At 38.6% G+C, this 26,994-nt stretch overlaps 1 protein-coding gene across 2 annotated transcripts in view; it reads left to right on the plus strand.

Moving 5' to 3' along the window:
- The window catches only part of LOC150099795 (alpha-2-macroglobulin-like protein 1), a 1,007,775-nt gene that overhangs the window by 200,710 nt on the left and 780,071 nt on the right, over nucleotides 1-26,994 (plus strand). For both annotated transcript variants that reach the window (XM_090403789.1, XM_090403790.1), the window contains exon 5: nucleotides 20,376-20,448. In XM_090403789.1, the coding sequence (XP_090259915.1) occupies nucleotides 20,376-20,448 (73 nt within the window). The remainder of the gene's footprint in view (nucleotides 1-20,375; nucleotides 20,449-26,994) is intronic.

Below are 26,994 nucleotides of genomic sequence, written 5' to 3' on the forward strand. Positions count from 1 at the left end.
AGAAATAATGCTGAAAACAGAAAAAGATCTTGCTGCTGCTGAATACCAGTACAGTGCTACCCACTTAAATAAATGGACAAATATAGAAACCACTGAGCTATTCTGGACTGAAGACGAGAATACAAGATGCATCTGGAATGAATCCATTTAAAGAAATTTCTCAGTGTGCAATAAATTCATTAATACTGCCAGATTCTAATGCAGAAATTGAACAAATTTTTAGTTCCATGAATGTAGTTAAAACTAAATTAAGAAACGAGATGGAATTGCCAATGCTGACAGCTGTTTTGTCAGTCAAGTATGGCCTCAGGCATAACAATAAGTGCTATACAGGCTATCATTTACCAGCATCTACACTGAGTAATAATGGAAAGATGGCCACATATAATAAAGCTGAAAATCTAAGTGAAAAAATGGGTGAATTTAAGCTCAGAAGACCATTTGGAAGATGACTTTAGCCACTTATATGCAAATATTACTTCAACTTGAATAAAGTAAGTAACTGAAAAGTATCAGCTACTACAATTTTAGCTTCAAATTTTTATTTTTAACTCCTTTTTAGCTCCTTTTTTTAATAAATTTAGTTTAATCCTTTATCCAAGTCTAAGCAAACAAAGTTTACTCCTGAAAATATCTTCAGGACTGAGGTAATGTGGTGCAACACAAGCAACTCTGAGCAAAGGTGGACCAATCTCTCATCACTCCTTGTCTTAGTATCTCCCATAATGCAAAGCACATCTCCTTGTGGACATGTATACTGCTATGCATTAAGGGAAGGGCCACTACCCAGACCAGTTTCCCTTTGTTTAAGTGCGGGATATGTCTTCCAAAAACTCATAAAATCCCCTGGATCACCCAATAATGAGTGACTCGCAGGATCAGAAAGTCAGAAACTCAGTTGGCTCTACACCGTGGCAGGCTCCCCCACCACCACCGAGCAGAGCCGCTCATTTGCTAATCTAGAAGGGTAACAGCAACAACCGTGCCTCAGTTAACTTCATAGGCTACAGCATTGCCATTCATTACCCCACCATGCAGGCCCTGGGTGACAGCAACAGCTGAGCCTCAGTTAAAACTTCATGGGCTACAGCATTGTCATTCATCACCCAAGCTTCCAACCGGTTTCCCTTTGTTTAAGTGTGGGGATACCTTTCCATAAACTCATAAAATCAACCGGATCACCCAAAAACGACCTGCAGGGTCAGAAACTCAGAAACACTCATTTGCTCATTTAGAAGGGTAACAGCCACAGCCGTGTCTCAGTTAACTTCACCGGCTACAGCATTGCCATTCATTACCCCACCATACAGGCCCTGGGTGACAGCAACAGCCGAGTCTCAGTTAAAACTTCACAGGCTACAGCATTGCCATTCATCACCCAAGCTTCCAACCGGTTTAGACCTTTATTAAGGTCTCGTCAGTGGGAGGCAGACCCAAACGTGGAGATACTAAGGCAGAAGCAATAGGAGAGGTCATATTTACCTATACAAGTTGCCAACAAGTGTACCACCTTATTATTGAATTACTCTGGATTTAGAGAAAGATGTTGGAAGTTTATTTTGCACTTGGTTAGACTATAATAAATTTAGTTTAATCCTTTATCCAAGTGTAAGCAAACAAAGTTTGTGCCTGAAAATATCTTCAGGACTGAGGTAAGGTGGTGCAACACCAGGCAACTCTGAGCAAAGGTGGACCAAGATCTCATCACTCCTTGTCTCAGTATCTCCTATAATGCGGACCACATCTTTTTTGCAGACATGTATACTGCTATGCATTAAGGGAAGGGCCACTACCAGACCGGTTTCGACCTTTATTGAGGTCTCATCAGTGGGAGGCAGACCTAAACGTGGAGACACTAAGGCAGATGTATAGGTAAATATGACCTCTCCTATTACTTCTGCCTTAGTATCTCCATGTTTGGGTCTGCCTTCCACTGACAAGACCTCAATAAAGGTCGAAACCGGTCTGGGTAGTGGCCCTTCCCTTAATGCACAACAGTATACATGTCCACAAGGAGATATGCTTTGCATTATGGGAGATACTGAGACAAGGAGTGATGAGAGCTTGGTCCACCTTTGCTCGGAGTTGCCTAGTGTTGCACCACCTTACCTCAGTCCTGAAGATATTTTTCAGGTGCAAACTTTGTTTGCTTACACTTGGATAAAGGATTAAACTAAATTTATTATAGTCTAACCAAGTGCAAATTAAATTTCCAACATCCTTTTTTTTTAAGATTTTGCTGTTTTTAGTGATTTTCATTTGGCAACAGTAATTAGAATTGGAGATATCAAACTTACCCGTTTGCTTTATGTGGATGATGTTGTACTCCTGAACACATCCAATGAAGGTCTCCAGGATTCTCTAACTAAATTGATTGACAGCTGTAACAAATTTGGCATTAAAATTGGCAATAAAAAGACCAAAACTGAGAAAATAGGCAGAAATATTGAACACATCAACTTCATTCTGAATGGAGAGCTTATAGAACAAGTAAAATATTTCAGCTATTTAAGCACAGTTTTTTAATGAAGAAGTCAAGTTAAATCTGTAAATAGACAACAGAATAAGCAAAGCTGGCATGGTGGGTAGCCAGCTGAATAAATTTATACGGAATAAGAGAGAAATTATCAGTAAACAAGACAGTGTTCTAAGCAGTTTTAATTTATGGGTCTGAGAGTTTAGTTAGAAACAACGCACTTGATGAAAGATTAGCGAAGACAGATATAAAAGTTCTTAGAAAAATTAGGGTACTGAACAGATGGCATCAATGGCATGATCATATTTAAAATGAACACATTAGGAAAGAACTTGACATCGTTTGCATTCATTCAAGAATGTGTGAGCAGGGCTAATTTAAGGTTTTTTGGTCACTTAAATTGAATGGAGAAGAAAGGTGGTTAGCAAAACAGGCCTTTGATGCCAACATGTCAGGAAAAATAACCAGAAGAAAACCAAGGTCTGGGTTGTTGATTCAGTCAGAAGTGCCTTAGAAGAATGAAATGTTAGATACAACAATATTGGAGTGCTAACAAGTAATAGACTAATTTGGAAGAATATTGTTGATAGGAGATTAGTAATAATGTAAACTTAACGATGTGGTGCTGTCATAATGACCTGAACACCCCTTGAGAATACACATCAGGAAATTTATTATTATTATTGTATGGTGACTCGTTATTAAAAGGAGTGATAGATGGGAGTGTAACTAAATCGTACTTACCGGGTGCGAAATTTAAGGATGTAAGTGAGAGTATTAGAGTGCAAAAACAGAGGGTGAAAGAATTAATAATTGTGGCGGGTACGAATGAATTGAAAGGTGATAAATTTTTTATGAGAGAGGACTTGAAAGTATTGTTAAAGGTAGCGAAAGAAAAGAGTGACAAAGTTAAAATGGTGAGTCTGTTGCCGCGGTATGACAGAGAGGAGTTTAGAAGGAGGGCCATAATTGCAAATGACATAATGAGCAGGTTATGCAGACGGTGTGGTGTGGAATTTGTGTACGTGTGGAATGAGTTTGATGGGCAAAAGGACTTATACAAGATGGATGGCCTGCATTTGAATGGACTTGGTGTGTGGAGACTGGAAAACGTGTTGCTGAATGAAGTGAAAATGGATGTGCAGAACCAGGGAAACTAGAACTACCAAGGAGGGGGGGGAGTGGATATGCAAACTTCAGTGAGACAGTTGAGTGTAAAAATGAATATAATGTAACCAGCACTAAGGGCAAAAAATGGGAATGGGACATTTAGAATAAATGTCCCATTTATTTTAAGGGACAAAGGGCCACTGATCCCTTTGTCCCATCCCTATCTTGATGAGACAAAGGGATCAGTGCATTTCATGTATAGTAATGCCAGGAGTATTAGGAACAAGAAGGAAGAATTTTTGGCCTTGATTGGCTCTTCCTGGCCACAGGTTATTGGCATTAGTGAAACATGGCTGACGGAAGATGATATAGTTAGTGGGATAGAATGTGTGGGTTATAGTGTGTTTAGGAGGGACAGAGAGAATAAAATGGGAGGAGGGGTGTAATTGATGATAGCTGATGAACTGCAGCCAAGGAGAATTGAAGTTGTATTGCAGGATAGTGAAAGAAACTCATTTGAGGCTATTTGGTGTGAGATTGAGACTGGCAGAATAAAATATACAGTTGGGTGCTGCTATAGACCAGGTGATGGAATAGATGATGGAGATAGCATGCATACTCAAAATTGATGAAATGAGTGGGAGGAGGGTAATTATTATGGGGGATTTCAACTATGGTAACATTGATTGGAAGGAGGAGAGGACACGTGAGGAAGGAAATGGATTTTATTCAGTTATTAAGCGATAACTATCTGAGACAGCATGTAATTGAAAATACTAGGGGCGTGAGAGTGCTTGACCTGGTAATAGCATCTCACAATTTGACTGTAATGAATATTACCATATTGCCACCTATTGGTGAGAGTGATCATATGGTCTTGACCTGGGAGGTGGCAAAAGGTGTTGAATTTTTGACTAAGACAGGGTATATGTGGAATTACCGTGCTGGCAAGTTTGACAAGCTTAGGAGATTGCTTGGATCAGTGCCATGGCATGTACCACTGCAAGGGCTGGACGTCGATAGTGCATGGGAAGTGGTCAAGGAGCATTTACAGGAGGTTATGGCTGATTGTATATATACCTAAGGTCCGAATAGTAAAACAAGTAGGGGTTAAATGGATGAATAACACCATTAAGCTTGAGCTGCAAAAAAAGAAACAAATGTGGAGGGAATTTAAAGAAAGGGGTGACCTGCAGGCACACGAACGGTATAAAGTGCAGGCCAGAAGGGTAACGAGTGTGGTAAAAACGGCAAAAGCCGATTATGAAAGGAAACTAGCTATGCAAGCAAAAGAGAATCCCAAACAGTTCTTTCAATATGCTGCAAGCAAGAAAAAAACTGTACATGGCAAAATGATTTTGAATGACGATAGTAAGGAGGTCACTGAACCAGTCGATATAGTGGAGTTACTGAGCACGCACTTTGCAAAAGTATATCATCCAGGTGGTGACATTGAAAAAATGAAGGAACCATTAGTTTATACGGGAATTGTGATAAATGAAGTGGAGGTGAATAGTCTATTACAGAACCTTAATGTGAATACATCTGTGGGATTGGATGGTATACCGGCACGGGTTTTGCGTGAAGCGGCTAAGGAATTATCAGTGCCCTTGACCATGTTGTTTAATCTGAGTCTCGGGTCTGGTTTAGTCCCGAAGGCGTGGAAAGAGGAGAAAGTAGTTCCACTGCATAAAGGAGGATCCAAGACTACTGTTGCAAATTACTGACCAATCAGCATATGAGGAGTCAATGTCAAGGTCTTGGAGAAAGTACTCAAGGGAAAAATACAGGAATGGATTGATGAAAATGAGATACTGTACAGGGGACAGCATGGCTTTGTGAAGGGTAGATCATGCCTCAGTAACTTGCTCAAGTTTTATAACAAGGTGACAGCATAATTGAATAAGGGAAATGGGTTTACGGTGATACTGCTGGACCTGGCAAAAGTGTTTGACAGGATACCACATGGAATTCTAATCCGTAAGCTACAACATATGGGAATGGATATTGGGTTGGTGAGATGGATAGGTGGGTGGTTGATGGAGAGATATCAAAGAGCAGTTTATTCAGGAGTAGAGTCCAAAAGACGGCCTGTGACCAGTGGTGTGCTGCAGGGTTCTGTTCTTGGACCACTGCTGTTTAATCTGTTCATTAACGATATAGGGAAGGATCTAAGTGGAACAGTTCATTTGTTCATTGATGATGCAAAGTTGGGTAGAGCGATAGTGAATGCAGAAGATGTCAAAATCTTGCAGGACGACTTGGATAGATTGGAGGGCTGGGCTAAGGAGAATGGATGTCAATTTAATGTGGCAAAATATAAGGTTATAAGGACTTGGGAGTGTTGGTGGATAGGGAGATGAAGTTTAGGGGGCACATTGCAAAAGTAGCTAAAACAGCTCGTCAACTCACTTGGTTGTTGAAAAATACCTTGACGAGCAGAGACAAGCAAGTTATTGTACCTCTGTACCGAGCCCTGATAAGACCTCATCTCGACTACTGTGCTCAGATTTGGTCATCTCGGTTCCTTCTTGATGGGGAGGAGGTGGAAAGGATCCAGAGGCGAGTGACTAAGATGATAGCAGGTCTATGGATTGAACCATATGAGAACAGGTTGAAGATTTGTGGGTTGCAGAAACTAATTGATAGGCGGAAAAGGGGAGATATGATTGAGACATTCAAATTGCTAAAAGGATTCTATAAGATTAATTCAGAGGATATTTTTGAGATCAGGACTGGTGGTGGGAGAACTAGGGGACACCTATGGAAGCTGGGCAAGGGTGTGGTTAGCAGGGGTGTTAGAGCTGGGTTCTTTACTATTAGAGTGGTAAATGAGTGGAATAAGCTGCCAGAGTCTGTTGTGAGTGCTATTACAGTGAGTGAGTTCAAGGCAAGGTATGATAGATACTGTGAGAATGTCAAATAGTTGTGTGGACATGGAGTTTAGGGCCTCCCTCGATGAGTCTAAGGACTCCCTGGAGTAGCCCGAAATAATAATAACAATAATAATAATAATAATTATTATTATTATTATTACTTCCATGGAGTCCAAGACTCATCGTGAGAGGTCCTTCTTTCATATACACAGTTCATCCTACAATTCCTTAAATACATTCGCATCCTGTGCAGACACTATACTCTCAGACAATGCGTTGCGATCATTAACTGCTGTCCATGCAAAAAACCTGCTTCTCACACCTTCCTCATACCCTCCTTATACAGCTTTTAGTGATGACCTCTTTTTCTGATTAGGACTCTTCCTCTAAGTGAAAATGTTGAACTTGTACTATTCTATTTTCCTAGCACCTGTTTCAAGTGATTGTGCAGTTGTGTCCAGTTCAGCATTTTATATATTTTGGTGTTGCCAAGGTGTACACTTAAGTATGTTTGTCCTTCATTTGACCAGGTTTATTCAATCAGTTCTAGCCAGCCTCTCCTCTGCTTGACCACAAGCCAGTGGTTTTTGCAGAGTTAATTTGACCCCTTAGGCTTGTGCATATAATCTGTGTGCTTCATTTTTTACTGTCATTTCTTTGTCATTACATATTATTATGGTGACATCATCAGCATAAGTTGATAGGCTTATTTTTAGATGTGGTTCTGTTATGCTTGTTCATTTGGAGATCATGGTGTTGCGTATGCTATTTAAGCAGGTGCACGCCGGCGATATGTGCAATGCACACAGGCTCCAGGATAGTAAAGGCACCAAAGATTTCAGGCGAGGAGAAATACTTAAAAAAAATATTATTCATTAATTATATCAAAATAAATTACATTTTTGTTTAAATTTTGATTATATTTTATAGATTTGTCTTAAATAAATTATTTATAATCACTTGTTTGTTATTATTCCTTAAGATCTTATTTTATTCTGATCCTAGTTCTAACAAGTAGTTTAGCGTAAACAAGTAAAAACTTGAAATTGCGTGACTTTACTGTTTACAGGATGATGCACATTTGAATTTGTTTAATCTTGTTCACACTCCCATTTGCTCTAAACATATATAAGAAAAACTGTTGCAGTTTTTAACTTTATTCTACATTCTGCTGTTATCAGCAGAATATAGGCAACATCTTGCAATACCTGAATTGTCATGAGGAAAATTTAAATCAATTGAACAATACAAAAAATGGACACAATTAATTACATGCTTAAAAATTAAAACTTGTATTGATCCTTTGCAACAAACAATTTTAGATAATGAAAGGAAACGTTAGTATGAAGTTATAAAAAGAATAATTTTTATAGTACAGTTTTTAGGCAAACAAAATCTAGCTCTTCATGGTAAAAGTAATAAACTTTACGATCGCAACAATGGCAAATTTTTAAGATGTTAGAAAAGTTTTGATTCTTTTATATCGGAACACATGCGATGTGTAGCTAACGATCCTGATGTTAAAAATATGCCCTCCTATTTAGGAGATAAAATTCAGAATGAAATACTCACTTTATTGGCATCAAATATTAAAAATAATGTTTTTATAAAGTGTTTTTTAATTGGAGGGAGGGATATGGGGTGCCAACTTAAGTTTTGCACGCAGGCACCAGACACTACTGGTGCGCCCCTGTGTTTAAGAAAGGTTCTATGGCTAGTGTGTATAGTTGTCTAGAGAGAGGACATCCTTGCTTGATCCACTGAGAGTATAGCAAAGTGTAGGTGAGTCTATTGTCGATTTTTAAACAGAAGAGTGCATCTCTGTAAAGCAATTGAACTGTTTTAATAATGAGAGGACCATAGCTGAATGCCTTTAGGACTTTGTAAATGTATTCCTGCTCTACTCTGTTGAAAGCCTACTCCTGATCAAGGCTGATAAGTGCTAGGTTTTCATTTTAGCTGTTTGCAATGTGGATGAGATCTCTTATTAGATGGAGGTTATCATGTATTGATCTTCTGGGAACAGAATAAGCTGTTCCCAGAAGCAGTTGTGATCTGTTATTGGCCAATAACTTCAGGCAGTAACTAAGATGAAAAGCCAAACGGCTATTTTTTCTGGCGAGGTTGATAAGTAAAGGGGATAAAAATCCCTTATTTTTTTTTCAGCCAGTATGCGAAACTCTATGATCGAAAACTACGATCTAAACGTTTCATGCCGATGAACTGTCGGCGGATCTAAGCGTAAGTGACCACTTGGTAGTGCTACACCAAGGCAACTCGATGCAAAGGTGGAGCAAGCTCCCTCACTATTCTTGATATTTTTCTCATAATGTAAAAACACACAGCCCCTAGGAGATGTAGTACTGCTTTACATTATGAGGAGAGGTCACTACCCAAACCGGTTTCAACCTTTTTTGAGGTCTCATCAGTGAGTAGCTAGACCTAGATGATATCAAAGTTTACCAAGTGGTCACTTACGCTTGGATCCACCGACAGTTCGTCGGCATGAAACGTTTAGATCGTAGTTTTCGATCTTAGAGTTTCACATACTGGCTGAAAAACAATAAGGGATTTTTATCCCCTTTACTTAACTTCAGGCAGTGTTGGCTTTAGTTGGTTTGCAATAACTTTGGAAATGATTTTGCAATCTGTATTGATTAGTGAGATTGGACACCAGTTTCAAATCTCTGTGTGGTCTCCCTTCTTTGGTATCAATCATGCTACTGAGGTTATGACGGATTATGGGAGCTCATTGAAGTAGGCTTCTTGCAGTGTTTTAAGGAGAAGTGGTCCAAGTTATTCCAGAAAACTTGGGAAAAACTCTGTTGTGAGTCCATCAAGGGCAGGAGATTTATTCTTTGACATGGACGTGCATGCAGATTTAAGTTCATCTAGAGTGATTGGTTTTTCAAAGTGGTTGTGATCTGTTGTGGAGATTCTTTTTGTTTCTTTCAGTATTTTGTGAATGGCATGAAGAGATGTTCCTGTAGAGCTGTATGCATTCTTGTAGTATTGTAGAATTTCAGAAGTAAATTTATTCGGATCTTCTGTGATGCTACCATCTTGTAGTGTAATTGTGGATATACAATTTGCTGCCTGGTATTTTTTTTCCCAGAGAGAAAAAAATATTTTTTGAGTGCATCCGAAAGATTTATATGTGTATGCCACGATCTAAGTAAGGCACCCTTTGCAGATAATTCTAAGTGTCTTTGACTTGTTTGATGCTAATGGTCCTCTGTTGATTTTTCTAGTGACTGTAAATCTACATAAAGGATTTTATTTGTGATTTTTAGGTGAGGCCGCCATGTTTTCATTGGTTCTGTATTCGCTTTCGAGTCAGTGAGGTAGATATCAAAGTCTGAATAAGCAGGCGGCAGATGATTTCAGTTGTGGTAGAGAAAAGTGTTTTTTAAACGGTGTATAGTGTGAATTCTTTTGTGAATTGTGCTGCATTTTTTTTCTCAGTAACACAAGTGTTCCTTAGTGGAGAAGCTTTTGGAGTTTCGTTGTTATATATTGTGTTATTTTTGGGTTACCAAGAATAATATCAAGAATGTTACCAAGAAGGCGAGGTCACAGTCGGCAGCATTTGCGGTGGAAGAGAAGATAAATTTTCGCTATCTAGTATAGTTGAATAGCATTATATTTGTATATATATACAGTAGACTCTCGACTATCTGGCTCGCAACTATCTGGCCTCTGTACTATCCAGAGCCCAGATTTTATCACAGAGAATTATAATAATACAGTAATTCTCCATGATAAAAGAGGAATACGTACTGTAATTTACTTTGCTAAGACATTGCAAGCAGGCGTCTGCTACAATCCTCCTACATGGCGTGTGCATAACACAAGTCGAGACATGCAAAGTGCGGATTTCCTTGCTTCGTCAGTTGTGTATCGGATGTCCACAAGTGCAGAATGCGTTTGCCACTGTTCCTGGTTATGTTAGTAAATTGTTTTTTTTTTTTTTTTTTTTTTTTATTAAAGATTACGAAATGGGTGATAAACGAAAAAAGGTTGTAGTGACTATGAAGGAGAAACTACGTGCTATAAAGCGACTAGACTCTGGGGTAACCGCAAAAACTATTGCTTCGGAGGTAGGTAGGCCTAGAACTCCGGCCTATCCGGCTTTTGTGTTATCCGGCCTGCCCTTCCACCACATTAGACCAGATAGTCGAGGGTCTACTGTATATGTTTATATTTAGCGTTTATTTATTTATATATATATATATATATATATATATATATATATATATATATATATAAGAGTGGAGGATTTGGAAAGCATTGACACTAATGATTTCTAAAGCATATGCTGTGAGGTAGAGATAGGGAAGACAGAATATTTAGTTGGGTTTTGCTACGCTACAAACCAAGGAGCACAGAGGAGTGGGGACCAGGAAATGTTTAGACAGTTGAGCTTGGAAAGTGTAAGAACGATTGTTATGGGAGATTTTGTGATACAGTGTTCCTATATACTTTTAGCGATTAGTTTAGTAGTTACTTGGCTGTAAGGAATGATGGGGAATGCAGCTGCAATCACAAATGGCATGTCACCAAGGCCTCTGCCATTTAAGAATTTTATTATACTTAACATAATAAAAGACTTTGTGGCATGCAGTGTTTGCGGCATGTATGCTTCCCAGGAGTTGGATATGTGGTGGGTGAGAGAAGGGAGAGTGCGTATATGCCAAAATGCAGACAGTGGGAGGAAATCAACGAATTAGATATTTTGATAATCGACCTAGTTGCTTCAGGGACAGGAAATGAATGTCGGGAGACGAGTAGTGTGATAGGAGAGAATGACGAGCGAAGTATGAATGAGAAAATAAGAGTGGGGAGTGTGTAAGGCTTGAATGACTGTGAAGTTTATGGAGATGGTTTTGATTGGGTAAATGAATGGCAAGTTAGAGTGACTAACTTACAGAGAAGGATAGATGAGCTGAAAGAGGAGGTGGAATGTCTTGTGAACGAGATGAGAAGTATGAAAGATGAGATTAGGAGAATGGAAGAGATGTTTGCAAGGTGAATCAGAATAGGAGTGAGAGAAAGTTTTGGGAATGATAGAAGAGGAGAGAATAGAAGCAGTAGGAGTAAGGGAATGAGAGAGAGGTTTGGGAATGATAGAAGAGGAAAATATAGACGCAGTAGGGGAGAGAGGTTTAGGAATGATAGAAGAGGAGAGTATAGAATCAGAAAAGAGGGAATGAGAGAAAGGTATGGGAATGATAGACAAGGAGAGAATGGGAATAGTAGAAGAGAGGTATTCAGAGACAGTTATGTGAACCATAGAAGAGGAGAGCATAGGATAAGTGGAAGAGAGAGAATGAGAGAGAGGTATGGGAATGATAGAAGAGGAGAGAATGGGAACAGTAGAAGAGAGGGAGTTATAGGAATGATAGAAGAGGACAAAATGGAAACAGTAGAAGAGAGGGAATGAGAAGAATGCGAGGGAGAACTGGAACCAGGGATAGAGTGATGTCAGGAAGGCAGGTAAGTAGGGGAACACAGAGAGAAAGTGTTAGAGGAGAGAGAGAGAGAGAGAGAGAGAGTGAGGGATACATGGAAGCAATCGAGGAACAGGGTGGTAAGAGGTGTGAAGTATGGAGACTCAAGGATCTGTGGTATGCAAGATAGGATGCGTGAAGAGTGTTTGCCTGGAGGAACGATAGAAAGTGTGGCTATGGCAATTAAGAGGGGTTAAAGGGTGAATGAGATGATTGTGATGGTAGGAACAAATGACTTGAGAGGTAATGTAAATTGGGCAGCGAGGGATATGAGATTCTTGCTTGAGGTAGTACGAAAGAAGACAGAGAGGAAAGGTAGTGTGTGTGTTGCCTAGGTATGATAGTACCTAGGTTTAATTTGTTCATTAACGGTATAGGAAAGGATCTGAGAGGAACTGTCCATTTGTTTGCTGATGATGCAAAGTTGGGTAGAGCAGTAGTGAATGCACATGATGTTAAAATTTTGCAGGATGATTTGGATAGTTTGGAGGACTGGGCTAAGGAGAATGGATGTCAATTTAATGTGGCAAAGTGTAAGGTTATGCATTTTGGGGTGAAAAGATTAGCAGCAGTATACCACATTGGTGGAACTGTACTCCAGGATTGACGAGGCCAGGAATTTGGGAGTGTTGGTGGATAGTGAGTTGAAGTTTAGGGGGCACATTGCAAAAGTGACTAAATCAGCGCATCAAATCACATGATTACTGAAGAATACTTTGACATGCAGAGACAAGCAAGTTATTGTTCCTCTGTATCGAGCCTTGAATAGAACCCTATCTTGACTACTGCACCGAGATTTGTTCGCCAGGGTTTCTTCTTGATGGGGAGGAGGTGGAGAGGATCCAGAGGCGAGTGACCAAGATGATAGCAGGTCTATGGAATGAATCTTAAGAGAACAGGTTGAAGATTTATGGGTTGCAGAAATTGGTTGAAAAGGGGTGATATGATTGAGACATTCAAATTACTGAAGGGTTTCTATAAGATTAATTCAGAGGATATTTTTGAGAACAGGACTGGTGATGGGAGGACTAGGGGCCATCCATGGAAACTGGGCAAGATGGTTTGCAAGGGTGTTTTTACTTGGAGAATGGTGAATGAGTGGAATAAGCTGCCGGAGTCTGTTGTGGGTGCCATGACTGTGAATGAGTTCAAGGCAAAGTATGATAGATACTTTGTGAATAACTGTTAATTTTAAGGAAAGAACAACGCATATTATTATATTAACTAAATAACTTAATTAATACTTCCAATATTTCGGTAATGTTATACCATCTTCAGGGAACATAAAAATTAATGAAATGTGCACGCAGGCATTAACACTGAGCAAATATGGCTGAAGAAAACAACAACTGAAGTCAGTCCTAGAGTCCTAAATGGTGCCACCTAGTGGACCAAATTGGGTATTAATCTTGGCTGTTTGGGCTGATGTTCTAAGAATGCAAGTCTCTCATATTTGGGGTAGTCTCATGCATCCAAATTTATTGAGGTTTGGGGTGTTTTTTAAGGCTGAGACTGATTCTAAGAATAATCTCTTATATTTAAACTTACTGCAGTATAGTAAGAAAGCTTTCTTCCAACGTATTTTATGGCAGGTGGCCAAGGCATGGTCAGTAAGTCCCGATAGGCTATAACGGTGGAAACGGATATAATTCTTATGTTCAGATATCCTGATATTAGCAGTCCTGCCTGTTTGGCCATAGTAAGAGAGTTTACAACTACAAGGGACCTGGTAAACTCCAGGTAGGTCTAGAGGAAGTGGCTGGTCCTTGGTCAGCTAGCAAACTGCAACTGATTCTCAACACAGTAATAAACCTGTCATCTCTAACCAGCCTGAAGCTATCAGCACGCTCTCCCTAGGCCAAAACTTCGCTATAAAACTGAAAAAAATCCCTTCTGAAGAAATAATCATTCAATTAGAACATAATATCCGCAACCTTCCCAACCATATTGCCAACAATATCAGAGTAGATGCAGCCAGTGTTCTCACTAAAGCTAAACCTCCAAAATGCTACCTTTCTAAAGAAGAATTCAAAGCTCTAGGAATTAAAAAATAACAGTAATATAATAATTACCAAAGCAGATAAGGGAAATGCCACTGTAGTTCTAAACAAAACCGACTACACAGGTATGCTTTCCTCTTTGCTATTAGATAGGTCTACTTACCTCCCTATAGAATATGATCCTACCAGCTCCCAAATCAGAACACTCCATAGGCTCCTTAAGAAGGTTACTTCTTCGCCTGTGGAAATTACTAATAAACTAAAACCTTTTAACTCTAGACCCCCTCCAGAATATATGGACTTCCAAAAATCCATAAGCAGAATGTGCCATTACATCCCATTGTGGACTGCATCAATTCCCCCACATACAAACTAGCCAAACATTTAGTCAAAGTGCTCACACAATATACTGGCAACAAACCTTCACACATTAAAAATTCAGCTCACTTTAAAGCCAGTATAGAAAACCTCTCACTCCAACACACTGACATAATGATCAGTTTTGATGTCTCCTCCTTATTCACCAATGTTCCACTCAAAGATAATTTGGACCTCATCCAAGGCAAATTTCCTCCCGATATCTCAGCCCTATTTCAGTTCACCATGAACTCAGGCTATTTTGTTTGGCAAGGAAAATTCTACAAAACAAATAGAGGGGACTGCCATATGTTCTCCACTCTCCCCCTCTCTGGCCAACTTCTTTATGGAGACCTTCGAAGAAAAAGCCTTAAACTTGGCCCCACTTAAACCTATTGTTTAGCTATGCTATGTAGATGATGCGTTCGCTATTTGGCCGCATGGCCTAGACACACTCGAAAACTTACTTTCACACCTAAACAATCAACACCCCAGGATCCAGTTTACCTTAGAAAGAGAAAACAATAACAGGCTCCCTTTCCTAGATACTCTGATTACACGCCAGCCTAATGGATCCCTGGCTTTCTCAGTTTACAGAACATCTACACATACAGGTAGATACATTCACCAACATTCACACCATCCCCCTCCCAACAATATGGGATTATAAAAACCCTATATAACAGGACAAAATTAATCATTTCAGATGACAATGCCCTTACCACTGAACTTATTCATATTCTTAACACCTTTGTAGCCAATGGATACAACCCCCATAAAATCCAAAAAATATTAAAACCAGTTAACTCCAACACCCCCCTCCACAACAAGGACTACTCCAAATCTGTCACTATTCCTTATATTCGTGGCACTTCTGAAAAGTTAACAAAAATCTTAAAAAAATATGACTTAACAACTTGTTACAAGCCATATCAAAAATTGGCATCTCTTATCCACTCTCCCAAGGACCAGCCACTTCCTCTAGACCTACCTGGAGTTTACGAGGTCTCTTGTAGTTGTAAACTGTCTTACTATGACCAAACAGGCAGGACTGCTAATATCAGGATATCTGAACATAAGAATTATATCCGTTTCCACCGTTATAGCCACTCAGGACTTGCTGATCATGCCTTGGACACCTGCCATAAAATACATTGGAAGAAAGCTTCCTTACTACACCGCAGCAAGTTTAAATATGAGAGATTATTCTTAGAATCAGTCTCAGCCTTAAAAAACTTCCCAAACCTCAATAAATTTGGATGCATGAGACTACCCCAAATATGGAAGGCTTGCATTCTTAGAACATCAGCCCAAACAGCCAAGATTAATATCCAATTTGGCCCACTAGGTGGCACCGTTTAGGACTCTAGGACTGACTTCAGTTGTTTTCTTCAGCCATATTTGCTCAGTGTTAGTGCCTGCGTGCACATTTCATTAATTTTTATGTTCCCTGAAGATGGTAATGTAACATTACCGAAATATTGGAAGTATTATTTAAAGTGATTTAGTTAATATAATAATATACATTGTTCTTTCCTTAAAATTAACAGTTATGTATCTCCAACATCTAAGCTTATCTACAAGAATACAGTGTGAATGTTGAATAGTTGTTCTTGACATGATGTTAGGGCCTAACATCATGTCAAGAACATGATGAATCTAAGGACTCCTTGGAGTTGCCTGTAATAATAATCTACCTCTTGTGACCTGTGAACAGCAAATTGAACTGTTCTGTCTTAGGATATTACATCTGTACTGCTGCCAACTGCATTCAGAAGAAGAACCTTGTCCATGTGCAGTCTAAAAATCACACAGTCTGCAACTATCTCTTTATCACTGCAAAAGCAGTGATCTGTAGTAGTTTTTATCTCCAACACGCAAACAGCACAGTAGACAATGCAATATTTTCATTGAGAAAAGTAACTAATCATCTGCAGCCTTCGAAGAAAAGGTGAGAAGCCATCTTCTCCATAATCATCATCACCATCATTAATACAACACTTGTCCTCTTCTACCAATAATTCTTTGCTGAGCAAGACAAGAGCATCGCAGAGTTTCTAACATAGTAGCAGCATTATCCCCCACACCAAAAGGGAGAAGCATTTTCCTGCATTTTAACAGCCTAGAACCATGCAAAGAATTATCCAAAAGTTGACTTTGTAGAATTCATCAATTTTCATAATTATTGCATTTAATAATCAATGTCTATGTAAATTCTCTGACTGAATGCAGAGATGCCTATGTTAATTAATCCAGTTGAACTTTTATACATAAGATTCTGTTTTTAATAATAAAAAAACTCTCTCTCTCTCTCTCTATATATATATATATATACACACACACATATACATAGTCGGTGGGGGGGGTCTTTTTATGCGGTAGATACATTCCACAGAAAACCGCATATAAAAAATCGCACAAAATAGACCTAACTTACGTTGAAAAATTAGGGATACATTCCATAATTTTCTAAAACCGCATTAAACCGAAGCAACGAATTAAAATAAACCTAAAATCTCATAAAAAAGTTTATAAAAATTCAGCAAAATAAGAATGCTTAAGTTTGTTTTAAAGCTTTATTCATTTCATTTTATTGAAAAGTAAAATTTTTTTTTTTTACATTTTTTCATCAGAATTATCGTCTCTATTAGAACGTTTGCGAACTGGTGCGAAATCACTTTCATCACTAGAAGAGGTAGTCAGCGCATCAGATCTGTATGGTAAAGGCAATGGTTCTTCACAATCAGAATTAGCTTCACCCTCGTTCTGTGCTGATATTTTTCTTCTAACAATGTAATTAGTGATTAAACTTTGCGATGACGATTTTTCTAATTTTTTATACAGCTCGCGATAGCCAGACATACAGTTCTTCAGCTCACATTGGAATTTAAAGACTCGTTCAGAATTTGTGTCATTAACAAGAAAATGATTTTCCAATTTATCGCACAGTTTAAGACCTTATCGAATTATATTTGCAGTGAGGGGGACAAATTTTTCTTCTGCTTCACTATCGTTTTCTGGATCTTCAACGATATCTAAAGTTAATCGATATCCAATAATATCATTGTCATTTAAGGCATATGCCAAAGTAATTATTTCAGCTGATAATGTAGATGTTTGAATGGTTGCACTGTTTGCAACATATCCAGGCCAAGCCGCTTTCCAGCAGGTATTTAAAGTGTGTGGTCTTATTTCAGCAATAGCAGATGCAACATGATTTAAACAGTCCAAAACAGAAATTTTTTTTCCAAACGTCAGTTACTGTTAATGATTTATTTTCTAGTTTATCCAATATAAATTCAAAAGTGTGCTTAACGTAATATTTTTTAAAAGTAGCAATTCTGCCTTTCTCTAATAGCTGAATAATGCTTGTATTGTTGTATTGGGAAGTGCAACACTACCTGCACATTTCGATGTTCTAAATGCAGATGACTTGGTGCATTGTCAACAATTAATAAAACTTTAAAATCGAGAGCTTTTTGCTTCATATATATATTTCTATTTCTGGTACAAAGCAATTATTGAACCATTCAGTAAATACAGCAGTTGTTACCCAGGCCTTTGTATTAGCCATTCAATGTACCTACAGCTGAAAAACAACAGCAAAGATCTACAGTTGTTTTAGATCTTTGCCTTTAGAGCACGTGGTCTTAGAGATCGATTTACTAGGAGGGGTTTCAATATTCGATTCCCTGATGCATTGTTACAAAGTAACAACGTTACTCGATCTTTGCTTGCTTTAAACCCACTTGCTTTTTTCTTAGACTTTACGATGGAAGTTTGACTAGGCATTTTCTTCCAAAACAATGCTGTTTCATCAGCGTTAAACTTGATCGGGGCAATATCCACCATCTTCCTGTAATCTTCACAATATGAAGTGCATTCCTTTTTAAAAACCCGGTTAGCCATCCTTTGCAAGCCGAAAATTCTTTATCAGCCTGGGAAGTGGAAGTAGATGGCTCCAATTGCTTCATCTGTTCATAAAACCGAAGAGCTTTTTGTTTAATTGAATAACCACTTATAGGAATTCTTCTTCGAGTTAATTCTTCAATCCAGATTATGAACGCTCCTTCCATTTTTTCTAATAAAGCATCTCTTGAGTACGATGATAATTTGGCACTTGGTTTTGTGCTAAATTATAGATTTTCTTATTGCGACTTCATTCTTTTTAATTATTCTTATAGTAGATTCACCTAAAGTAAAATGCTTGCCAATTGCTGTAGATCCCTCTCCTTTGCTAAGCGATCAAAAATTTGAATTTTCGTTTCCAAAGAAATTGCTCTTCTTTGCAGCTTTTTTTTCTCCACTGGGCCAAATTAAATCTTTAAAATAAAAATTAGCAAAATTTGGACTTACGATAATGAAAAAACATACACTTATTCTCATGAAAAATTAAACTTCACGGACACTCACTGACTTACATGTTACTCACGTTATGCCAGAATGTGCTGCAACATGCTGTTCATTATGTACAACAGTACATAAGTTTTGAAGTTATGCACCGCATAACTTCAAAACCGCATAAAAAAGATACGCATTAAAAGAGACCAGAGTGTGTCTCTGTGTGTGTGTGTGTGTGTGTGTGTGTATCCACTCTATATATATATAAAAAAATAAGCTGAAATTCGAAACGTTTTTATGCCACGTTTTTTGTCTCTTCATTGTTTTGAGTCGGGTTAAGCCGATAAGCCGAAATTTGAAACGTTTCACGTTCAACAATGTGTTTGCCTTCATGAGACAACAATTTGTTGGACATTTCCAAACAATGAAAAACATGGAGAACTGGCTTACCAGCCCGGAACTCGGGGAGATTGGGCGGCGTAGGCACCGGGGGGGGGAAGAGTCCCCTAGTGCATGTGTATATATGTGTATACACACACACATACACACACACACAGGGTGTTTCAAAAGGGGGGGTATACAACTTTGAATGACAATAGAAGGTAAATAGCGATGGACGAAAAATTTTTATTACCGTGCAAATGTAGCGTAACTTGAAGTTTCAACACGGATGTCTGTCAGGTAATGAGGAGGTAATCTGTCTTGCTGGAAATGTAAGCATCCGTCATGGTCATTGTCATCTAATTGTGGTATTAGGTTCCCTTGTAACATTTCCAGATACATGCCACCAGTAATGGTAGATTCCAAAAATAAGAATAGTCCATACACTTTCCTCTTCTTATGGTGCAAAAACTTTAGGGCGTCGCAAACATGTTCTACAATGGCATGTGAATTTTCGCATTCCCAAATTCTGCATTTGTGGGTGTTTACTTGCCCACTTATTTGAAAAAGTGCACTCATTACTGAAAATGATCATGTCCAAAAAGTCCTCATTTTGTTCAATCCTACTGATAATATCTGTACAGAAATCCTGGCATATCTTCTTATTGTCTTTCTTCAAATGTTGTACAAGGATAAATTTGTAGGGCCTTAAATGTAGATGCTGTCGTAAAACATGCCACACAGTCACATAGGGAATTCCAATTTGACGAGACCCACCTGGTTGACTTTCCAGGACTTCTCTGGAAACTTTCTCGAACTTCTTCCACAACAGCATGCGGCCTTCCTATTGACCTTGGATGATGCACAGAACAACCTGTTTCCACAAAATTCTTGTACCATGTGTAGATCGTGTGTCTACTAGGAGGTTCTTTGCCATACTGCATGCGGAAATCCCTCTGAACTTGTGCTGCAGGCTTTGTTTTCTCAAACTAAAACACACAACATACTTGCCTGCATCCATCAAAAATCATGATTTTCAAAAGGTCTGACGTATCACGCCATCCAGTGTTGTCATTTGGTAATAAAGTTACGTGACCAAAAATTGACATTTCACTACATTATGACGCTCACTCAGCTCTTGTATGTCTTCTAAGTTATTCTCTGTTCTCCTGCAAAGTTGTATCCACCCTTTTGAAACACCCTATATATATATATATATATATATATATATATATATATATTATTTTCATGAATTTTATTTCTTTAGTTGTATCTTAAGACCTTTGGTTAATTGCACATTAAAGTCTGTTATTAATTTTTTTAGACAGGAAATGTTTGGATGGAAGATCCTACAGGTATTAGAGTTGCACAATGGACAGAAGTTGGATTTACAAAAGGTACCATTCTAGAGTTAACATTTTAAATGAATATACAAATACTAAAAATCTAGTAAACAACCATTAATAGTGCGTGCAGATTGTCATTAATTAAAATGTGTTATGATGCAAAATCATACAAGCTATCCTTAGAATTTTTATTTATTTATTTTTTTTTTATGGTAATCCTATACACGGAAGTTTGGGATTTAGCTGATCAAACTGTTCTTTTTGGCTTAAACCAAACTAAAATGATGGTACCACATGATGGAATTTCTTATTGTTAAACATTTAGATGTCTAACATAAGTAGAAAATATAGAATTTATTAAGAACTCCCATATATCTCATCCAATGTAACATAGACATCATTGTAGAAAGAAGAGAAGATCATGTTGGAATTTCATGCTGGTTTGGACGTCACCCAGTTAAACAAGACCGCTGCTGTTTTCGTCAGGGAACAAGGGAAAACAGCGAAAAGCCAGCAACTGAAACATACTCCAACTCAACATCTGCAGAGTTCAAGATTGGTATAAGAACCATCAAAAAAAAAAAAAAAGAAATAGAACTAGAAGAAGAGTTGGGTAAGTACCAGATTGACATTAGGTGTTGTTGAAATGAAGAAGCCGAAATAGATGAGATTCTTTTAGGCAACAGATACAAGATGTTATATTCAGTCAATAATTATCAGGAAAAAGAAGGAGTAGCTATAGTATTTAACACTAAATACAAGGATAATCTTCTTGAATGGCAGGCAGTGTGAAGTCAGTGAGGTTTTCAAATATCAAAATGAGGAACTGGATAATGAGACTTATTTGTGCCCATGGTGCCACAGAAAGTTCTACTGAAGAAGAGTGGAGCAATTTTTCATAGCCTTAGCTAAGGCAGCTGACACAAAGAAAAATGAAAAGATGGTTCTTGTTGGAGATCTAAACATCAGAAATGACTACCAGACATATAGAAATGTTTTGGTAAAATTTGGAGAGACATGCAAACTAATAATATGATAAATATCTACTGGATTTTGTTCAGGATATGGACTAGTTATTAACATCATCTTCTAATATAAAGTTGTGCACAAATTCACACAGAGAGAAAATGTAACAAATAAAAAGTCTTATTGACCATGTTATTGTTAACAATGATATATCTTCTTACTGGTTCAGGACACAAGAGTGTACAGAGGATTTGAAATATGATGCAACCACTATTTCGTTTTGAGCAGGGTACAGTTAAATATCATATTGAAAATAACTGAAGTTGAACAGCTTTCAGAGATGAACAGTAGACTCAGATATGCAAATATTATTCAAGAAAAAAAAATGAAAGAATTTGAAAACAAGAACCAGCCCTTAGAGATTCAATGAAAGATCCTGAAGAAAACATTGATTGTATCAAACAGACTCTGCTGTTTAGATCTGTCTGGATAGAAAAATCAGGACTATGTGGTGGACTCAGAAGTTACAGAGACAGTCAAAGAAAAGAAGAAAATATATAAAACGTTTCTGGAAAGTAAGTCAGCATGTGCTCTTAGAGAATACAGAGTGAAACTGAAGAAAGTGAAGAACTTTAATCAAACTAGATAGACAAAACATCACAGGAAAACTTTGGTAAGAAGTAAATAAAAACGATAGAAGAAAAAATAAAATCATAGAAAATAAATATCAGGAAGGTGGGAAAATATTCTAGACACTTACTGAAAAAAATGGAGGAGAAACTGAAAAGGAATTAGAGATGATGAAGCTGACATGAAAACTGAAGATGAATATATTCTAGAAGTTGAATGTAATTACTTGGAAAGATTGCCAGATGAAACAAGTAAGCGTTTTACAGTTAGCTACACTTCATAATTCAGATAGCCTGTCAGAGGGTTGAATTCTAATGATTGGAGTAGAGCTCTCACAGTACCATCTATAAAAAGGAAATTAAAATTGAACATGAGAATTACAGAGGCATCTCCCTACTTACTGTAGGTTTATGCAAGCATACTTGAAAAAACACCAAGAAAACTGTGAAAGGGAAACATAGAAAACAAGCTGGGTTCAGGCCAAAAGGAGATTTTTAGGATAATATTTTCACTTTAAAACAAATAATTGAGAAATCATGGAAATATATATATCTGTATTTAGGTTTTATCAATCTGGAAATGTCATGTGATAAGTTTGCCCAGAGAGAAATTATATTGTACAGTATGTAGTCTATATTTGAGCTGTAAGTCAGCAGTTGGAATTGAAGGTGGAAGGAAGATGGTTCAATGTTGAATCAGGTACAAGACAAGGGTGCACATTATATACATATAATGTGCACAGAATTACCAAAACTGGAATATCAAAAGGCAATTGAATAAAGTTATATGGAATCAGAAATTATTATTATTATCCATGCCTCCATGGAGCCAAAAGACTCATCGTGGGAGGTCCTTCCTAAGAAACACAAAGTCTATCATACCACTCCTTAAACTCATTGACTGTTCTCGCTCTCACCACCCCATCAGGCAATGCATTCCATGTTTCAACCACCCTCCATGCAAAGAAACCACTCCTCATCCTCTTGCTCACGGTTTCCTTTTATAACTTCCAGGGATGGCCTTTTGTCATCACACCTTTCTGCTGTTCAACCAAGCGAAAGAACTCCCCAGTGTCAACCCTGTAACCACTTTTCAACAGTTTAAAAGTCTCAATCATATCACCTCTCCTTCATCTATCCAGCAAACTCTGCAGTCCACATTCCCTCAGCCGATCCTCCTAACTATCGTACAGTCCTGAAACCATCTTTGTTATACGCCTTTGTACCCTTTCCACAGTTAATTTTATCCCCTTCAAATCCTGGTGACCAAATCTGAGAACAATAGTCTTAGTGTGGTCTGATCCACAGTCTTTTACAACGGAATGATAACCATTTTATCTCTGCAGGTCAATGACCTTCTCATTATTGCAGCAATCCTCTGTGTTACCTTCACCACCTTTGCAATATGTCCCCTAAATTTCAGGTTTCTATCAATTATCAACCCCACTTCTATTGTCTCCCCTACTTCCTCCAGTATAACTCCTCCCATAAAGTATGCAGCATCCCATCGATGCTGATAAATTTTGCGGAAGATGATAAAGCTAGTGGGATTGAATGCGATGGGTATAGCGTGTTCAGGAGTGACAGGGTGAATAAAAAGGGGGGAGGAGTGTTATTGATGATAGCTGATGAGCTTCAGCCAAGGAGTATAGAAGTTGAACTGCAGGATGGGGAAAAAAGCACATTTGAGGCTGTTTGGTGTGAGATACAATCTAGCAGAACAAAATATACAATTGGGTGCTGCTATAGACCGGGTGATGGAGTGGATGGTGGGAATAGTATGCATAAGCAAATAGAAGAAATGAATGGAAGGAGGGTAATTATTATGGGTGATTTCAATTATGGTAATATTGACTGGAAAGAGGAGAGGGCACATGGGAGGAAGGAATTGGATTTTATGCAGTTATTAAGGGACAACTATCTACGGCAACATGTATTGGAAAATACCAGGGGGCAGAGAGTGCTGGACCTAGTAATTGCAACTGAGAATGTGGCTGTAACGAACATGACCTTGTTGCCACCAATTGGTGAGAGTGACCATAAGGTCATGACTTGGGAGGTGGCTAAAGGAGTCGAATTTACAATTAAGACAGGGTATATGTGGAATTACCGGGCTGGTAAGTATGACAAGCTTAGGTGTGTGCTTGGCTCAATGCCATGGCATGTAAAACTGCAAGGGCTGGATGTTGATGGTGCATGGGAGGTGGTCAAGAACTGTTTGCAGGAGGCAATGGTTGACTGTATACCAAGAGTCCGAATAATAAATCAGGTAGGGGTTAAATGGATGAATAACACTATTAAGCTTGAGCTGCAAAAAAAGAAACAATTGTGGAGGGAATTTAAGGAGAAGGGTGACCATCAGGTGCATGAACAGTATAAAGCTCAGGCCAGGATGGTAACAAGGGTGGTAAGAAAAGCAAAAGCAGATTACGAAAGGAAATTGGCCATGCAGGCTAAAGAGAATCCCAAACAGTTTTTTCAATATGTTGCAAGTAAAAGGAAAAATGCTCATGGTAGAATGATCTTAAAAAATGCTGAGGGTAGGGAGGTAACTGAATCAGTCGATGTTGTGGAATTACTGAGCGAACACTTTGCAAGAGTATATCATCCAGGTGGTGGCTTTGCGGAAATGGAGGAACCAACAGCTTATACTGGAATTGTGATGAATGAGGTAGAGGTAACTAGTCTATTACAGAACCTCAATGTCAATACATCTGTGGGATTGGATGGTATACCAGCTCGTGTCGTACGTGAAGCGGCCAAAGAATTGTCAGTGCCCTTGACCATTATGTTTAATTTGAGCCTCAGGACTGGGTCAGTCCCAAGGGGGTGGAAAGAGGGGAAAATAGTTCCACTGCACAAAGGTGGTTCCAAGGCTGCTGTTGAAAATTACCGGCCAATCAGCATAACAGGAATCATTATCAAGGTCTTAGAGAAAATAGTCAAGAGGAAAATACAAGATTGGATAGAAGAAAATGGGATACTGTATCGGGGACAGCATGGTTTTGTGAAGGGTAGGTCATGCCTCAGTAACTTGCTCACGTATTATAACACAGTGACGGCTGAACTGGATAAGGGTAATGGGTTTACAGTGATTCTGCTGGACCTTGCTAAGGCCTTTGACAGGATACCACATGGAATTCTAATCAGTAAATTGCAGCATATGGGAATGGACATAGGGTTGGTGAGATGGATAGGAGGGTGGTTGACGGAGAGATATCAGAGAGTGGTTTACTCAGGAGTAGAGTCCACAAGACGGCCTGTGACTAGTGGTGTACCACAAGGATCTGTTCTTGGACCACTGCTGTTTAATTTGTTCATAAATGATATAGGAAAGGATCTGAGAGGAACAGTTCATTTGTTTGCTGATGATGCGAAGTTGGGTAGGGCAATAGTGAATGCAGATGACGTCAAAATTTTGCAGGATGATTTGGATAGATTGGAGGTCTGGGCTAGGGAGAATGGATGTCAATTTAATGTGGCAAAATGTAAGGTTATGCATTTTGGGGTGAAAAGATGGGAGGCAGTTTACTGCATTGGTGGAACCGTGCTCCAGGAAATTGATGAGGCACGAGATTTAGGAGTGTTGGTGGATAAGGAATTGAAATTTAGGGGACACATTGCAAAAGTGGCCAAATCAGCTCATCAAATCACTTGGTTGCTGAAGAATACGTTGACAAGCAGAGACAAGCAGGTTATTGTTCCTCTGTATCGAGCCTTGATAAGACCTCATCTCGACTACTGTGCTCAGATTTGGTCACCTAGGTTTCTTCTTGATGGGGAGGAGGTGGAGAGGATCCAGAGGCGAGTGACCAAGATGATAGCAGGTCTGTGGAATGAACCGTATGAGAACAGGTTGAGGATTTGTGGGTTGCAAAAATTGGTTGATAGGCGGAGGAGGGGAGATATGATTGAGACATTCAAATTACTGAAGGGTTTCTATAAAATTAATTCAGAAGATATTTTTGAGAACAGGGCTGGTTGTGGGAGGACTAGGGGACATCCATGGAAACTGGGCAAAAGTGTGGTTAGTAAAGGTGTTAGAGCTGGGTTCTTTACTTTTAGAGTAGTGAATGAGTGGAATGCGCTCCCTGAGTCTGTGGTGGATGCTGTGACAGTGAATGAGTTTAAGGCGAGGTATGATAGATACTGTATGAATGTCGAATAGTTGTGATGAATATGATTTGGGGCCTCCCTCGATGAGTCTAATGACTCCCTGGAGTTGCCCGTAATAATAATAATAATAATAATAATAATAACTCCTCCCATAAAGTATGCAGCATCCCATCGATGTTTCCCAAACCTCAAGACCTTACATTTTGCTGCATTAAACTGATAACCCCATTTATTTGCCCATCTATCTAGCTTATTCAAATCCTCTTGCAGGGCTGCCGCATCTCCACTATTACTAATAATCCTTCCCAGCTTTTCATCATCCACAAACAACTGAATATCCCCTTGCAATCCAATGACAATGTCACTGATATAAAGGTTAAACAATATAGGTCTCAGTACTGAGTTCTGTGGGACCACACTTGTAACCCTCTGCCTCCTTGAAACTGCCACACCATACACAACTCTCTGATACCTATCAGACAGCCAATCCTAAATCCAGTTGACCAATCTGACATCCAGACCCATGTGCTGCAACTTAAATATCAGCTCATCATGTGGCAACCTGTTAAATGCCTTTGCTAAATATAAGAAAATGGCAGTATGTGCCTTTCCCTCATCTAATGCTCTTGTATCTTTATTATAAAAGGCTAGCATATTGCTAAAACAAGAGCGCCAGATAACATTACCCTCATCTTCCCAATGTTGTATACGGTCCCTCACTACTTTCTTCAAGATCTTAACAACTACTAATGAAACACAAACTGGCCTATAATTATCCAGTCTGCTACCGCCCTTATGCAATGGCATTATCTTACCTTCCTTCCATTTCATGGGCACCTTTCCCGCAACCAGACTTTCATTGAAAAGCGAGGTCAAAGGCACTGTT

Source organism: Typopeltis vanoorti, chromosome 14 (assembly GCF_054136105.1).
Source record: "Typopeltis vanoorti isolate ZY-2024b chromosome 14, IOZ_Tvanoo_1.0, whole genome shotgun sequence".
In the NCBI taxonomy this organism is placed as follows: Eukaryota; Metazoa; Arthropoda; class Arachnida; order Uropygi; family Thelyphonidae; genus Typopeltis; species Typopeltis vanoorti.